The sequence below is a fragment of the Poeciliopsis prolifica genome, unplaced genomic scaffold, assembly GCF_027474105.1.
Source record: "Poeciliopsis prolifica strain line A6 unplaced genomic scaffold, Auburn_PproV2 SCAFFOLD055, whole genome shotgun sequence".
NCBI lineage: Eukaryota > Metazoa > Chordata > Actinopteri > Cyprinodontiformes > Poeciliidae > Poeciliopsis > Poeciliopsis prolifica.
Genome location: NW_026562430.1, coordinates 2875106 through 2892034, shown reverse-complemented (window position 1 = coordinate 2892034; position 16929 = coordinate 2875106). Strand labels below are relative to the sequence as shown.

The 16929-nt window shown below is 41.5% G+C and overlaps 1 protein-coding gene across 12 annotated transcripts in view; it reads right to left on the bottom strand.

Annotated features, from left to right (window-relative positions):
- The window catches only part of LOC129379050 (R3H domain-containing protein 1-like), a 40103-nt gene that overhangs the window by 6971 nt on the left and 16203 nt on the right, over nucleotides 1-16929 (bottom strand). For 5 of the 12 annotated variants that reach the window (XR_008608132.1, XM_055059610.1, XM_055059614.1 and 2 more), the window contains exons 4-19: nucleotides 16125-16142; nucleotides 15632-15721; nucleotides 11789-11918; nucleotides 9994-10072; nucleotides 8979-9038; nucleotides 8178-8318; nucleotides 7879-7987; nucleotides 7617-7712; nucleotides 6720-6745; nucleotides 6587-6640; nucleotides 6273-6505; nucleotides 4810-5082; nucleotides 4397-4533; nucleotides 4161-4286; nucleotides 2394-2726; nucleotides 2168-2318 (exon numbers count right to left, since the gene is read on the bottom strand). Coding sequence is in view for 11 of the 12 variants with exons in the window: in XM_055059610.1 (XP_054915585.1) it covers nucleotides 2168-2318; nucleotides 2394-2726; nucleotides 4161-4286; nucleotides 4397-4533; nucleotides 4810-5082; nucleotides 6273-6505; nucleotides 6587-6640; nucleotides 6720-6745; nucleotides 7617-7712; nucleotides 7879-7987; nucleotides 8178-8318; nucleotides 8979-9038; nucleotides 9994-10072; nucleotides 11789-11918; nucleotides 15632-15721; nucleotides 16125-16142 (2056 nt within the window). In the remaining variant the exon portion in view is untranslated. The remainder of the gene's footprint in view (nucleotides 1-2167; nucleotides 2319-2393; nucleotides 2727-4160; nucleotides 4287-4396; nucleotides 4534-4809; nucleotides 5083-6272; nucleotides 6506-6586; nucleotides 6641-6719; nucleotides 6746-7616; nucleotides 7713-7878; nucleotides 7988-8177; nucleotides 8319-8978; nucleotides 9039-9993; nucleotides 10073-11788; nucleotides 11919-15631; nucleotides 15722-16124; nucleotides 16143-16929) is intronic. The other 7 variants (XM_055059620.1, XM_055059618.1, XM_055059612.1 and 4 more) reach the window with 6 other exon arrangements.

The following is a 16929-nucleotide window of genomic DNA, read 5'->3' as shown; positions in this document are numbered from 1 at the left end:
CTACATACAGCGTGATCCAGGTGACAAAAGGGGAGGGCGTCCTTTTGTGAAGGTGTCTTTATGAGGCTGGCGCTCTGGGAGAAAAGTACAGCTAGACAATGAAAGAGCTGCGCGAGGAGCCGGGCGGCCGGGACTATTTTTATCCACCTTCACTTCCCCAAACCGAGCATGAAATGACCATCGTTTGAAACGCACCTCACATTATTCCGACCCAGCAGGCAGCAGATGAGGGTTGGTTTCTGCCCTTTTTTAAATATATATATAAATATATATATTCACAAAAACAGAGGTAACGAGCAGCTAAAATCAGTCGCAGAGAGCCCTTTCCTTGACTGGTGAAAACGAGCTGCGAGGGGCTGAAAAAGAGACCGGTTCACTGTGAGATTCATAGAGGCCTCTCAGACAGCGTCCCGGCCCCGCATCCCGCCTCCCAGGTCTCCAGCCGTCTTGCTTTTTGCTTGAGGAGCGAGGAACAACAAATCTCTTACTTTGACTGGACCAGCTTCAGCTACAGAAACACTAACCTGCGCCTTCACCTTGGAGGGAAGTCTAAAAATGAGACAAGCGTGCTGCAGGAAATGACCGTGACAGAAGTCACAGAGCTGGTTACTGACTGATGCAATTAAGCGCCAACGGCGACGGCCAAACCGCCTGAGAATTTTTTATGTCACGTGTTCAACCTCCTGTTCAACCTTTACGCTTATATATTCATTTCCTCTTTAATTAATGCAAAAACAGAGCAAAAAAGAGCCTCCTGTGTGCATGTTTTTTTTAAAAATCATTCCACTGCCTCTGTGAAAAATAATTGCTGTATTCGCCTTTGTAGGTCAGTTTCATTTGTCCGCTGCCTATTCCCCGGCTCCCCAGCATGGAAGCCATATCTGCGTCTCCTTGCAGATGACAGAATAGTGCCGCAGCCACTTACAGAGACATATGTGCAGCAGCGTGAGAGAAAGGCAAAATGGGAGCTAACAATCCAAACTCCTGTGGTGAAGGAAGAAACATAAAAAAACACAGGAGGGGAATAAACCGGTGGGGATGCGTGTGAAGCTGTAAAAAACAAACAGAAGAAGAAGAGAGTAATGTTTGTCCTTCAGCGGAGCTGTCGGACAGCGCAGCGCGGTTCAGGTCTCCTGAGCGGACGAGGCTCAGCTTTTTCTCCGAGCAGCGTGAAGCAAAGGAGTCGGCGATTCTTATTCATTAAAACCTCCTTTGATTCGTCTTCAGATCTGCGACACTAATTCAAAGCCATGTTTGAACAATTTGGAGCTTTGGTCTCATCCTGAAACCCCGGAGAGAAATCAAAGAGATCATTTTTAGAAGGCTGTGCACCTGGGAGGGAGGGGAGAAAAACCTTAAAGAGGGATTTATACCAGGAAAACTTTTTCACATCTCAACCACCAACTTTATCATGTTTTTGTGACAGATCAAACCGTATTGCAAAATACAGGAGGACAACAGACTGAGGTGGCGTAGTCAAAGTACAGGCCTAAATTCAGGATTGGTGCCCTTTTCCCTCAGTAAAATTCAAGAATTTTAAAAGTAAATTTTAAAGCTTTTCCAGCATACACTAAAAGAAAAATTAATATCTTAATAATGTTTTGAGATATTATTCCACATTCTGCAGCAAACTAACATTGAAGGTTTTGCAATGTTTCTCTAACACAAACCCTAAACAAAACACAGATTAAACAAAAAATAAATGCTAACTAATGTTACTAAACAAATGAGATTTTTAGTACTGAGTAAACTGAAATAATTTGGGTGATGCTAAGTTACCTAAAACAAGAAAAGTTCAACTTCAGACAAGGAGAAAGAAAATGGTGTCTTAAAGGTCTGTTTCCAACTGAAGATTGCACTTTATTGCAAAACTGCAACGTTTACTTCATACAGAAATCAAGCACTTTCCAAACCACCAAACTGAAGTTCAAGCATCTTCAAGGATTCCAAGCACCTGCTGTAAATCTCATGGGGAATCTGTGGCAAATTTTGAAAACTGATGTTTGCATTTCATCTCCATTCAATCTGACTGAGGTAGAACTACTTTTGTGTATGAATAGAGATGCACTATTTAGTGTCGATCCATCACATAAAAACCCCAAAGTAACGTTGCAGTGCGGAGTTTTAATTTGGAGAAATGTAAAAGAAGTGGTGAAAACGTGTGTACCTTGCTGCTGGGGCAGGTTTTGGCTCTGAGGGCAGTTATAGGTCAGTGGGTTGAGCGGAGGTCGATACTGTGGTGGCGGCGGCGGCGCCTGCTGCTGCTGGTTGGAACACTGAGGATGGTGAGCTGGTGAGCAGTAACACGTGGACATCTGCTGGAGACCCATAAAAGACAAAGTCAACTCATTTCACCACAGAAGAAGAGGAAGAAATGAACCAAAACGCCCCACCTGTTGCACGGGCTGCTGGATGTAGGCGTGTTGCTGGAGGAGGGGCTGATTTAGCGAGGGAAAAGGGGCGGGGCCCGTGTTGGCATAGGAGTGATTGGGTGCCAGTGCCGCCGGGACATGCTGACCCTGCAGCACCCCGGGGTGGCCTCCTGATGGTCCTGCCACCATGTAGCCGCTGACCTGCGGCGGTGCAGCTCCCTGCAGCATCACGGCCGAAGGGTGGGTGTAGGGCGACGGGAAGTGGCGGCCGTCTGGAGCCGACACGCTGGCGCCATCGCTCGATGGCTGCTGCGACAGCGTCATGTGACCAAACTGGGCGGTTAGGACGTCAGGCTGCAGAGACGATGTCGCGTTAGCGGTTGTTGAAAATTGATTATTCAAGAATCAGATAAGAAAAATATTTGAGGTAATAACTGCATTCCTTAAGTGAATCTTAACCAGGTGAAACTGAAACTAGTTTTAGTTTCAGACAACAAGGATTTTATCTTAAATGCAAAATGTATATATAGTTATCATACAGTTTTTGCTTAATTAGTGCTTCAATTTTGTTGTTCTTTTAGCAAATTGCCTTTTTTTATGAGTCTGTCCACTTCCAGATGATTAATTAATTACTAAATGACTTAACGATTATTTAATTAATCAATTAAACATGATTATTCATTTCAGCTTTCGAAGAATGACTCTTCATTTAGGCAACAAACAGATGAATTCCCTGATTCGTATCGCCACTGCAACCAAGTCCAGGTCACTTCTGACATGTTGTTGGAAAAGTCATGTTTTCAGTCATGGATTATTCAGAGCCAACATCTGGTGATGAATTAAATATTAATGGAAGTTTCCACAGGCATAATTAGCCACAGAGGCACGGCTTTCGCTAAAACCAGGTCAGAAATGAGGTTAAGTGGATTCATGATCCACATATGTGGAGAGGGGATCTGGCCAGATGCACCTTCACACCTCGGCGGCGTCCCCGAGTATCGGCGTCTTAAAATACATTTAGCTTTCGTTCAGGTAGCATAACTTCACACTGAAATGACCTTTTAAAAATAAATGGATTTCACTACAGGTGGACGTTTTGGCAGTAGCCCAGGGCATCAATTTTTGGGGGGTGTTTTAATATTTTTGAGTCACCGGGTCATTTCAGAATAGTTGTAATAACATTTTGGGATTTTTAGCAACGTAAACAATATTTATTACATTCTAAGGGATGTATTAAACATAGTATCATCAGTTCATACTGTAATTTGCATAAGTTATAGAATATTTATTATGTGAAAAGGGCACCAAAATGGTTTCCAGCCCAGGAACCCACATCTTTTTACATCCAGCCCTGCCACTAGGGAATATTTATTTAAAAAAAGTTTTTATTAGAAAATCAGCCTTCAGTTTTTATTAATAATGCTTGACTTATATTGTTTTCCTAAGACATACAGGGAAACGTCTATTATCAAACAAACTGAAGCGTGCTTGTAGTTTGCTGGTTTGTACCTGGATTTGCATGTTTCCTTTATTCTTTCAGTTTCAAAAAGCACAGATAAAAAAATGAAGACGTGGGTCACAGTAGAGCTGGAAACATTTCTTCTGCTGAACTAATCCTGACCCTAATTTTAATTCTGTGCTCTTTTATGCATTTATTTTTGATTTATTCATATCTAGTGGAAGCGAACTGAGTGAAACCAACTCTCTGTGATCCAGGTCTGACAGGGGATGGAGCAGGATGGAAAGGGTTTTAAAAAATGGAAGAAGGAGGAAGAAGAAGTTCTGTACCACAATGTATTGTTGGTTAGGACAGACGGGCAGGAACTGAGAAGGAGGAAGAGGAGGATGAAGAGGATAAGAAACCGTTGGGTTGTGGACAGGCTCAGAGGACGACTGAAGAGGAGGATAGACTGGCTGAAGACGAACAGAGGGACAGGATGTCAAAGTGGACAAAGGAGGAAGCGGTAAGTTAGTTATTTAAACTGAAAACCGATGAAGAAAGGAATGAAGCTGATGCCACTGACCTGAGAGTGAACGTGATTGGCCGGCTGCTGAGACGCCGCAGGGATGGGCTGCGGCGTCGTTTTCCCCTGCTGTGGGATCCTGCCTGCAGGCGGGTTATAAACTACGGCGCTGCCGTCCGGGTGCATAAAAGGCTTGCCTGTCGAGACGAATCCAAGTAAATAAATCAGAGCAAACAAATCGCGCTGCAGCCCGGCCTGCTGTTGGTGAAAAGTTCAGAACAGTGATGCATATTCACAGATCTCTGCCATCTGCTCCTGCATCCTGATCAGAGTGAATTTTGTCGACTAATTTGACAGAATCTGAGTGCAGCCAGAGGCCAGGCTGGAAATCTGCCCCCGGGACTCATGAATTTACATCAGAAAAACTGGAAGTTACAAAACCGTGTGCTGAGGTCGGGGCCGCTTGTCCTCACCTGTGTGCGGGTTGATCAGGATGCTGCCAGGTGGAATCCCTGCCACGTCCAGCGGCAGCATGTAGTAGCCGCTCGCATCGCCGACGGACGCCAGCAGCTGGGAGGGCCCGCTCTTCGACGCCTCAGGATGACCGGGGACTCTGGCGTCGACGGCGCGGAGGGGAAGAAGGTTGCCGGGGACGACGGAGCGCGAGGCGGCGGGGATTTGGAGGGGCAGGTGGGGGCGAGAGAGAGAGCTGGACGAGGAGCCGACGCTGCTGCAGGATTCAGAACCTGAGGAGGGGAATTAAAAACGATCAGCTAATGACCAAACCATTAGCTAAATGCTAATGAACGACTGATGCTAATAATGCATCCTCACTTCTGCAGGCGACGGCTGATGACCCATGATGAATCTTTTTCTATAATAAGCTTTAATGATTTGAGTCATAGATTGTTTTTAAGATTTTATGTGCTAGATCAGGCGTGTCAAACTCACTTTCATTGCACATCATATCAAGATCATCAATGCTCTTAATGTTATGGCAGAACGTAGAGATAAAAACAATTAAACTGTTTTTAAGTATTTCTTAAAATTAGATATTGTTTTACATTTATCAGTCCCTCTAGATTTTGCAATTGTTTCTAAAATAAAAGTTTTGTGCTGCTAATTTAGGAAATTTTCAAAAGAAATACTGCCACCTGCAGGCGGGAATCAGCATCACTTAAACCCAATGTTTTTGACCATTTCTGCAGAAAATTTGCAATAAACCGAGCGCAAAAAATGCTGTTGATTTTGCTTGAATCTTTAAAATGATAAAAATTAGAGGGATTTATTAATATAATTTGGCGTATGTAGTGTAGAGAGCCAGATTTGAGCAGCAACACACTGCTTCGTATAAATCTGTTGCATTAAACAACACACCAAACATGACGTTAACTTCAAACTGTGACTTTAACCTGAGGTGACAGCTGCAGCGGTCAGAACAGAGGCGAGGTGTCTGCTTTAATTTAGAGTCCAGTTGCTTCGTAAACAACTTCCAGCAACAACAACAAAAAAGCTTTCAGCAAAAATAAGAAATCAACAGAAATGATGTCAGGGAGAGCAGAGGCCAAAATCTGTGATAACTAAATAAGCCCACGATGCAGAGCGTCTGCTCTAAGCCAATAAAGTTACCGATGGATCATACTGCAGGAGTAAGCATTTGCTGCCTTAAATTTATCTCTAACATGCTTCCACTTGTAAATAATGCAGCAAATCGTCACGGTTAGCGTTTTATTCTGCTGCTGCGACACTTTTCCCCCTCAGTCTTTCCTATCACCAGGTTGAAGTGGGAATGAGTTTTGACAACAGCAGCAGAAAAACATTTGTTCTGATATGATCTCTGCTGCCCTATTTCTTTTTACTTGACTAAATCTACCTCTAGTTTGAGGAATTTCTCTGATTTAGGATGCTGTGAGGACGCTGCCTCCATTTCCCTTGCCTGTTTTGGAAAGCTTGCCGGTGCTCTTGCTGCTGGCCGTGCTGTCTCCTCTCACCAGGCCCGGTGAGATGCCGCTGAAGCTGCTGGCCTTGGTGATGGCGGGCCGCGGGGCGAGCCGGTTGGAGCTGTCCGAGCTGTCTGTGCTGCTCCACGGCCGCGGCTCGCCGTGCCGCGGCAGCGTCTCCGTCTCGGAGCTGCTCTGGCGGCTGGCGCCTGAATGGCCGGCTCGTAACCTGGAAGCAGAGTGGAGTAACTTCAGAAACAATATATTAAAACATTTTTATTTTTGGTGGGACAAAGCTTCTGGACCTAACCTGAACATCTGGCGCCTCTGTTGAGTGCTCATGCACGCGTGTTCCTCCTGTGCGCTGAAAGAGAACGTTCCAACGTGACTCTGGTTGTAAAAACTGAGAAAACGAATCAAAATCATTTCAGGATGGAGATTACCTTCTATCTAGTAGGAAGTGTTCTCCCTGTGGGTGACGGGAAACATTTAAGCACATATTATTATAAAAATCTATACAATCGGTTCTATAAATGTGGCTTCTGGGTTGAAACTATTAATCGTGATTAATCTTATTGAAATAATTGTCACCTAATTTGTAATTGATTAATCGTAAGCCAAAGTGCAGACTCTAAAAAAGACCATTTGTTGAAAGAACAGTGAACTCAGTGCAGATATAAAAATATGAAGATTTTGCATTTAAGAGTCTGACCTGGAACAAATTTACTGAAGTAATGCTATGCTACTGCAAAAAAAGGAGGAAACAATTAATTTGTATTAGTATGTAATTAATTAAAGTAATCAATTACTAAAATACTTGCAACTAACAATACATTAAAAGATACGATGAACAAACATTTTATAGCCTAAAATTCAATAACATGAATAGCAAAGGATGCATTTATTTTATTTTTTATGCAGAATTTGAACCCGGTGAAGCTTAAAATGTCACTTAAAGAGTTCTGGATGGCACATATTTACATGGAATGTTTTTTGGGGGGTTTTTAATCTTAAATGCAAAATATACATATTTTTGGAACCATTTTTGCTTAATTACTTACTGAATATGTTGTTTTGAGAGACTGCATATTCCAGTTAATGATTAATTGATTACTAAATTAGTTGACTTTTATTTCAATAATATATGCATCAGGATTAATCGTTTAGCCTTAGTCCAAATCAGAACGTCTTGTGTATAAATTCATAAAGGCAGCGATGGTAATTGGTGGCAAGAAATCCACTGAATTTGCACATGAATAGATATGACACAAAGATTTGTGAAACATGCACAACCCCCTCCAACCCTTCACTCTCCACCCGCCTACACCAACAACTCTCACATCATGTGCAAAAATCCTTTCTCTGGCTCGCTGGTACTCCTCCTCCCTCTCCTCCATCGATTTGCTCCTCTTGTCAGCTTTCAAACGCATTCGGATCTGGCAAGGACACACACACATGCGAGCACAGATTCTTTAGCAGTCACAGATGCCAGATTGTCCCACTCTTCCCCAACATGTCAGAAATGAAAGTGACAGCTTGGTGAAGAAGAAAAAAAAATATATATACATATTAAAAACAAAAAAAGAGAAAAAGAAAGCCTACCATGCTGTCTTCGCGATCAAAGCTGGCGTTGTCTCGTTTGAGAATGTAGCGTTTCTGAAAATCGTCCGCCCTGTCATCCTTGATGTGCTCCGAGAATTTCTGATCGGGTCTGTTGGCGGGTGAATTCACAGGAGTTTCAATGGCAGCTTAATTTATTACAGATGCTGACAGCTACATATGCTAACAGAGGAGCAGAGGAGGAAGTTCTCCTCCAGCTGGTTGGAAAAAGAAAACGAACTAGAACCGCCTAAAAGTGGTGCATTACCAACGTAACGTCAACGATAGAAAAACCAGCTTACATTCTAGTGTTGATGGTTTTGTTGATCACCACTGATTTTCCACTGGGGTCCACGTTGTGATCCATGCCGAAGTAGGCGGCTACGCGATGCAACAGCATCCGGTGGTAAGAGGTCATGGGGGGGAACTTTCTCTTCTGGATTCTACAAGCAGAAACGGGAAAACATGCCGAGGTTATCGTTACAGAAAAGATACGACTGGTTCTGGGAACATTCAAAATAACTGTGGCAGCAACTGATAGAAAACTTGGTTTCCGATTTTTCTTCAGATTCAAGTTTGAGGTCCAGAATGTTTCTCTTTTAGCTCGACAGCCAATCGGTTTTAGTTTAGTAATTGAAATGGAACCAAACAACAATCTTGTACACTCACACAAAACTGATTTAACAAATTGTTGGATCATATTTTCTGCCAGGCGAGCAGAAATGCAGTGATAATTGTGAGATGTTTTTGTGTGTGAAAATGCCTTGAGATGGCCTATTTTGTTCTGGAATGGTGTGATAAACTGAGCTGAATTAGAAACTCCCTCTACTGATGCATTTATAGACTAAAAATAAAGAGCTAGAACTTTTCTGAGTTCCATAAAACCCAGATTAAGGTCAGGGAGACGATGTTGTACTTTCTTGATTTTCTGATGGATTCAAAACTTCCATCAAAGAACCTGCAGCTTTTGTTTCCCTCTTATGTGTTTTAGTCTTAAGAGAAAAAAATGATCAAAGGACTCCTGCTGAGTCAGTCTGGAAAACCCTGTTCAGTGCATTTGTTGTTAAATGAAATAAATAATAATAAAACCAGTAAAATCTCACTCATTATTGCTGATGAAATCCAAGATGTCCTGTTCCAACTTTAGCAGCATGATTCGATCCCTGAGAGGAAGAAGATATGATGCATTATGTAAACGTTCGATACTACTAAATTGCTAAACAAATAGAAACAGCACAGAAAATATTATATAATAATCCATCTATGCCATCAAAATCATTGAGTTTATGCAACTAATTTGACCAAAAGATAAACACTAAAAACATTCAGTCCAACATCTATAATAAATAAATTAAATCCTAACTAAATGCTGCACAAATTGGAATTGACTTGTATAACTTGTCTTTCAATTTAATCCACATAAATCCCAGTTCAATCCCAAATAACTTTCAAAAAAAGTACAATTTTCAGTTTTACTATTACTATCCATTTAAATATTTGTTTTGCACAAAAATCCATAATATCTTCAACTGTTTTACATTTTGTTACATTTTTCAGGCATTTTATGTAACAAACAAATTTTAAAATAATCACAACAGAAACCACCGGACCTCATACATATGTGGGCATTACCTACATTTTAATTCAGCCCCTTTAACTCTGCTACCCAAAAATAAAATCTGATCCAATTCAATCTAAAACATAAAACAAAGCATTATTTAGGTTTAATTAATTTATGATCCAATCCAGACTTTTTTAAATATAATTTTTAACATATCAAATCTTGAAAAATATTAGCTTCTATGCCATCAGATCTAAATTATCATGTCTCTGCCTAAAGTCTAAAATTTCTTAATTAATAAATTGCCATGTTGAACTTTGGGCTACAAAGTTTCTTTTAAAATGGACTCCGCTTGGATTTATGGCTCCCATGATGCTTTGTTAAAAGTAAGAGGAACATTAAGTTATAGCCAAGGGGAATTCACTCACTGCTGCAATCGCAGCAAAGTGAATTGACTTCACTGCAGACAATTAGGATTTTAAATGCTTCTGTAACGGATCATTAGACACTACAGATGAACTCCTTAATGGGGGGGAAGAGATGTTGCCGCTTCTTACCTGGGGTTGCTCTTCAGCGTGTTGACGAGGAACTCATGGAGGTCTATGCCGGTGGAGTCAGTGTAGTCCTGACTCGAATCTAACCAGAAAGGACACAATGTACATCATTTCTCTAAATTAGTTTCTAGTAAGTGTTAACTTCCACTACTAATGAGACATCTTTGGCTAAAACGAGATTAACTCTAGGGCAAAAACTTTTCAGGGAGGAAAAAAAGGAAAAAGGAGGCTGCTTGTTGGAGTCGAACGCTGTCAGAGCAGCCGTTTAAGAAAGCGACGTTCCCAGTGAAGGAACATGCCTCGGCGGGACCCATCGGAGGGAGATAAGGGACGCCACAGCTCGTTCCCGTCTGTGGGTGTCTGCTTTCTATAATTGGAGGCCGCCTCATCAGCGGTGTTGCTCCACAGAGGGAAGCAGACACCTTTCCACGCCTGTGGGAATCCATATAATTGCTTCGCACCTTGAGCTTTTTGGCAATTAACTGAATCGCGCCAATTATCAGCCCATAATGAGATATCGCTTAAAAAAAGAGAGGAAACGAGCTTTTGGACAAACTGGAGGGACGGAGAGCTACAAAGAAATGTTTAGGACTGGTGTGTCCACCCAGTGACGAGGTAAAAGGATATAATTTTTGGAAGCTTGTAATTTGCCAGAGTGACACAGATTGGGTGATTTGTATCACAAAGGCTCTCAGCTTCATCTCAATGAATCTTATCAATAGCAAAAAAACCAACAACTTATATCTACGTATGGCATCCAATTCTGGACAGGAAGTAAAGCGCATGGATTATTTTTGGCTCTTTTTTCCAAGTGAGCAATGTTTATAAATGAGGTCTCAGGTGGTGGCGATGTAAGGAAATCGAAGGCGTTAATGGAAACTGTTTTCCTGACTTCAGTCGCAGCGCGTCTTCATCAGGGAACTGGGAATGTAAAACCAGATGTGAACCAGTTCCTACCTGCATCTTGCACAATTCAGACAGATTTAAAAGTTACTAGAAAAACATTTCTTGTAGGAAAAACAAGTTGAACCCAATGAACAGTGATGTTTAATGCAAAGCATGAACGCAACTCAGTATAACAAAACGTTAAAGTACTGAAAATTTAATATACAAATCATTTCTTTTAAGAGATGGATGTGTGTTTGTGCATTTCTGAATATGGAAATGTTACTGTACATGTGTTTTATGTGCATCATGGTACATTAAACAAAGTAGACATCATTTTAAATTATTTAAATTTCTGTCATGTATGAAAAATCTAGAATATTTACTTATTTTAAACAATAGAATTTCTTTAAAAGTGATGGAAAACAGAGTGAGTTACTTTAAATCTTCATCTTTCATTTTTATGTAAATTTAAACCAGGAGGAAAATTAAAAGTTTATTAATTATTTCTCATCAATAAAGTAGTTTTGGTATAAATAGCACAATGAAGTGTGGTTCTGTGTCACAAGTTGAACTATATCACATATCAAACATTGCTTTGTTAATAACTGGGTCATTAATCTTTATTCATTTGAAATCAACAGTTTTAAGAAAGGCAATTCACTTAAAATAAAAAATTAAAATTAAAAAAAAGATTTTTCTGTGAAAATTGGTCATCTGTGGGTATTTACGTGGACAAGCACATCACCCCCAGAGCTAGGTATGGTGAAGGAGGTGTAATGCTGTGTGGCAGTTTCTCAATTTCATTTGACTTATTATTTTTGCTCTTAAATGCTAAGATGTCAGATTGGTGTGAAAAGAAGACATCATCTTCCAAAAAGAGTTGAAATTCTGGTTTCTTTTCATTCTTTACCTCTTGAGAGCATTTTTCTCGGCGTCTTCTCCGGTTTGTCCACTTTGTCACAGCCGCCTTCTTTCTCGGCTTGGTCCTTCGCGCCGCGCTCCTCGTTTTCGAAAGCCGGAGGGGGGAGGAATCCATCCTGCTAGGGAAGAAAGAAATTAAATTCCCGTCGACGTCCGTTTTACAAGGTCAGCTCTTTGTGTGAAAGCATGGCTTTGATTTAAACACTCGGACAAACTAAAAATACCTGCCAACTGAAAGTGCAGCAGTGTCTACGTTTTTCAAGAACGTCAAATGCAAAATGTGACCCCTAAGGTCTGCTGTGTATGACAGACAAGGCCTTAATTTGAAAAGGAGGCATTCAATAAGAGCGTGCTCTTGCCTCCGGTTCTGGGTTAATTAGACGATGGCTTGTGTTACAGAAGCCTCGGCGAGACACTTAAACTCCTGGTTCATCACTAAAACAAGCGATAATGCGCCTGCGTCCATGCATTCCAAATTGCTATGGCAATTAATCTTCAGATTAGCTTGTTTTTATTAAAACCACCTGAATAATACATGAATCTGGAGCCTAAAATTAAACAACGCAGCAGATTTCAGTCCAGAAAATCCGACAGAACGAAGGGAGGTTAGCCGTAATCCTGCAAAAAATTCAAAGAATCGGGAGGAAAATCTTTTTTTGTAAAAAATGGCCTCAGTTTGACTCGAGATGGGCTGCTCTTTGCCGCGCGCTCGCTTTTCGATTCAGAGCTGTATCTGATTTGCTTTTCAGGCACTTTGACAAAAGCTGAAAGGGAAAAAGCTGAGAGGTTCCCGCTGCACTGTAAGTGGATTAAGCACAAGTCTGGGAAGTTAACATCAGAGTCTCTGGGAGGCTGCGTGTGTGGCGTAAAGGAAAAAAAAAAATGAATGAACCCAGTGGTGGGAGAGCAGATCATAACAGAAAAGAAAAAAGAAGGTCAGGAGTTTGATCTCTGTAACAGCTGCACAGCAAGATAATGAGATGCTGCAGAACGTATATGAAAATGTAATATGCAAATGAGAGATGTGACTGACTAATTGCCTGTGTGAGACTTGGAGAGCTTTGGAAGTGACAGCAAGTTTGTGCGCGCTCGTCAAAGCAAAGGATTTTTTTTCCTCTCCTTCCCCTCCTCTTTCTCTCTCTCCAGGCGAGAAGCGCTGATGTTTGCTACTTAATGCCACCCTCCACATCGGCGTGGAAACCGCCGGGCTGATGTGCAGCTGTTGCGAGCTGCCTCATTTGTTTCCTGACATCCATTTTACCTCGAGATAAAGGGAAAAACAGCGGGAAAATGATGGTCCTGCGAGTGTGTAATGAGCATGCTGTCAAGTCTGAAACAAAAAAGGTATGGCAAGCATTCAGAAGCCCCTCTGTTCCCCCACACCCGACTACGGTTCAGGGATTGGCGCTGACAGCCAGGTTTCTCAGGACTCGGACAGCCTGTAAGCCCTTTGTTAGCTCCTACTTGACGGAGGAGACAGTAATGTGAAGTGGTGAACAATGGAAAACCTTCAGATTTGAAGATCATAGAAGATTGATAGAGAATCAGCGCTTACAGAGCTGGATTTGTACTCCACTAATGTTTCTTTCTCTCCTCCTTTATTGCGTTACCTGAGCCCTCTAGGTTAGTTTGCCGCAGAAGGAGTTTCGACCAATAACAGAAGTGGGTGGAGGGTGCGGGGGGAGAATATAAGCAGTATTCAATTAAAGCGCTCCATAGCTCTCTGCAGCTGACGTGCGGAAATTGTAATTTCCCCGACATGATTGATGGGGGTAATACAGGACGTCGTGTGAGTGCAGACGACGCGAGACTGTAGCGGGAATACCGCCGCGCCCTCCGGTCACGGGGCGCGCTGCTGACTTGCTTTGGGACGCCACGGGACGGGACTCACCTGCGTGGAAATGTGTGTGCGGGGAGTTGTGCAGAGTGGCGTGTAATGGGAGAAGTTTGATCGGCGGGGAGAAATTTCGCCTCGAGAAACTGCGTAAATGCAGCATCGATTTGGCGGGGTAACGGCCGGCGAGGCGAGCCGCTGGAGCCCGACGCTCTTTTGTTTTGATGATGCTATGGTTTCATAAAGCGGCCGCAGACGGGTATTTAATCATAGCTGTCAGACAAAGGCTGCTAATCAAGCGTCAGCGGTCTATCTGGCCGGTTTTAATAAGCCAAAATAAATTCATGATCCCAGGTCAGCACTTTTGACATAGGCTGGGGTTTATAAGAAAACATCTGCAAGGTGTAAGAACTTCCAATGATCGGACTGAAGTGTGGATACCTTTAAAACTCAATGTATTTTAGCACCTTTTGATTTCATTTCAGCATTTTGGATGTTTGGTTTGATTAGTGATCAAAATTGCAACATTTTTCACACTTTCAGCTGATGCAGTTGTCTTTTGCACTTTGCTGTGTCAAAGAATTCAAACTAATTGAGAAATCAGTTCCCCTCCTTGCGCTGCTTTCAGAACTACTAAAGGAAACCACCCAAAAACATCAGAAGATCAAATGAGCGTAATTTCCTTCTTAATAAAAAAAAAAAAAAATAGACTGGCTTCAGATTTTTGCAGTTGCAGGTTTTTTTTTTGTCCTTGGTAAAAGACCATAAGATATTTTTTCCACTAGCGCTAGTTTGTGTTTGTTGTGGTTGTATTTACCCAGAATGCCCTTTGCCACTGTCCACTTGTTGCTTTTGGAGCGATCTCCAGACTACTTCCAGTTACATTTGCATTTAAGCCGACCAGAATTCACTTCAGCAACCCGAGACCGAGGTTTGTATGCAGACCAGAGTTTACTTCTTAGGTCTTCATTTGAATTCAATTACTTCCCCAAACAAACCCGACTTTCCTGAGTTTGATTAAAGCAGATTTAACAGGCTAACATTTCATGTACTAACATTTGTTATGCAAATAAATGAATGATATCAAGGCTCGGAAATTGCAGGGGATTAATTTTCTACACAATATTAATTTGTCAATGTGAAAATCTGACAAGCAGCAGCACAATTCAGTGCCATCTCCAGTCCAGAGTCATCCCCATGGCTACAGTTTGATCATTTTGACCGTAATTTTTGCAAAGTAAAACGGAGCCCAACTAATCAGGAGCTTAGCAACCACAACATATTACAGCAAAGACAATCAGCTTTTTAAAACGCTTTGGGTATTCAAAATCAAATTGGGAATATTTTCTAAATTCAGGCTGAGTGTTAAGGAAGTCAACACTCTGAATGAAGGTGTGGAGGTTCTTTTCTTTTAGTCAAAATTATGAAAAGTCAAAATCACTTCTGAAAATGCTAAGATATCGGTGCATAATCACAGAACCATCAAAAGCTTTGGTTGAAAATAGTCAGAGTTGCAAGAATTGTGTTGACAAACAAGAAGTCAAGAAGTTGTAGAGAATCAAGCGTGAATCAACCAGGAAGCCATTATCTTCCAGTTCTGTTATATTCCAGGTCTGCAACCTTCTTGGAGAAGCTAGAAGTACAAGATGTTCAGAGCTCAGAGACGTGGGGAAGGTAAGGAATCCTGACCCAAACCGTAATCCATCAGATAACGGGTCAAAGCTGAGCCAAGAAATGTCTGGTCAGATTTTTCAAAAGTTTTATGGATGAAATGAGAATCCTTGAGGGACTTTCCAAGCTAAAATTCAGCTTGGATACGATTCAAATTAGCTCAGTGTACCCTTGCCACATACCGGGTTTGAGAAAAAAAAAAGATGAGTAGTGATGAGTACCAGAGATACTGTACAACAGGTACAATAAAAACCCTCCCAAAAAAAAAAATACTCAGAACAACATCTATAACATATAGAGACTGGAGTTATGCAGGGAATTTTTTACCTGAGGTGCAGCAGAAGGTTCAGGAATAGGGAGAGGAAAGGATTCTTCGCACACTGCCAGGCTCCGCACCAGCTTTTGCCTGGTAGTGAACTAATGGGGGGAAGGATGCAGGTAGGTGGGCACAGTTAGAAACCATGCACACACAAATGCATCAATATTGCGCATCGATGACGAACAATGGTCCACAACTGCAAGCAAAACGCACTTTTCAGCGAGCGAATGTTTCGACTGATCTATGAACTGCCAAAAATGAAAAAGAAAATTGAATTTCAAGGGAGAAATCAAAGTGGCTAGCTCAAAGAAGCGTCCAAACTAGTCTCCCTGTGCTTCTCATGGCTGTGCAAAGGATCTCCAGACATCTGCGGCAGCACACACAGACGTCTTGACAGGAAACAGGTGTACGGCTTCAAACGTGGAGAAAATGAACGCCATCCAAACGCACATGAGACAGGATGAAGCATCCTACAACATGCAGGGTTCAAGCGAGTCATACCTTGGAGTACTTCACTGGCTGTCCAGAGGTAAGAGATGGGGGGAAACAAGTGTACAAAAACACACAATAAAACACAAACCACACAGTTTGAAGGCGAACAGAGGGGCTGCTGGTGAAGTGAAGGATTTCTGAATTAAACATGAATGCCCTAGATTTCCACAAAAAGGCTTCAAGTGACTTAAACAATTTAGACAGGCAAAAAAGAAGGGATGTAATGCTTTTTTTATGCGTCTGTCAAGAACAAAGACATTAAGAGTGCAAAAAAACAAAATTAAGTGACAGTTATCTGTGAAATTAAAATTAAAATTCTCTTTGAAATATTACATCTCTAAAAGAAGTTAAGGCGACCAGATTCTGTGTCCGTACTGCATGATGCTGCCACCACCATGTTTCGTAATGGAGATGGCGTTCAAGGTGACGTGCTGTTATTTTTTGTTTTCACTTGTTAAGTTTTGTATAAGAAAACTAACAAGAAAAGAAATGCACATTAGGGCTGAGAAATCAATTACTGAAATAGTCATCAAGTGCTTTGCTGGGCCTTTAACTGGAGAATAAAGGTCCAGAATTAAAACAGTGGAAGTGGAGAAGTTTTCTTCCAATTAACTAGATAATCCAAAAATAATCAACAGATCAGCCCTACACTGTACTGATGTTAAGCAGAAAAGGCTGAGCTTTTTACATACTGATGTTAGAACCATTGATAAAAATAATCGGGCTTTCATTTAAGAAATGCCATTATTGCTTTTCAGACAATAGAATGTGAGTTTATTTGCATCCAGGAATTAATTTCTAATATTATGTAATT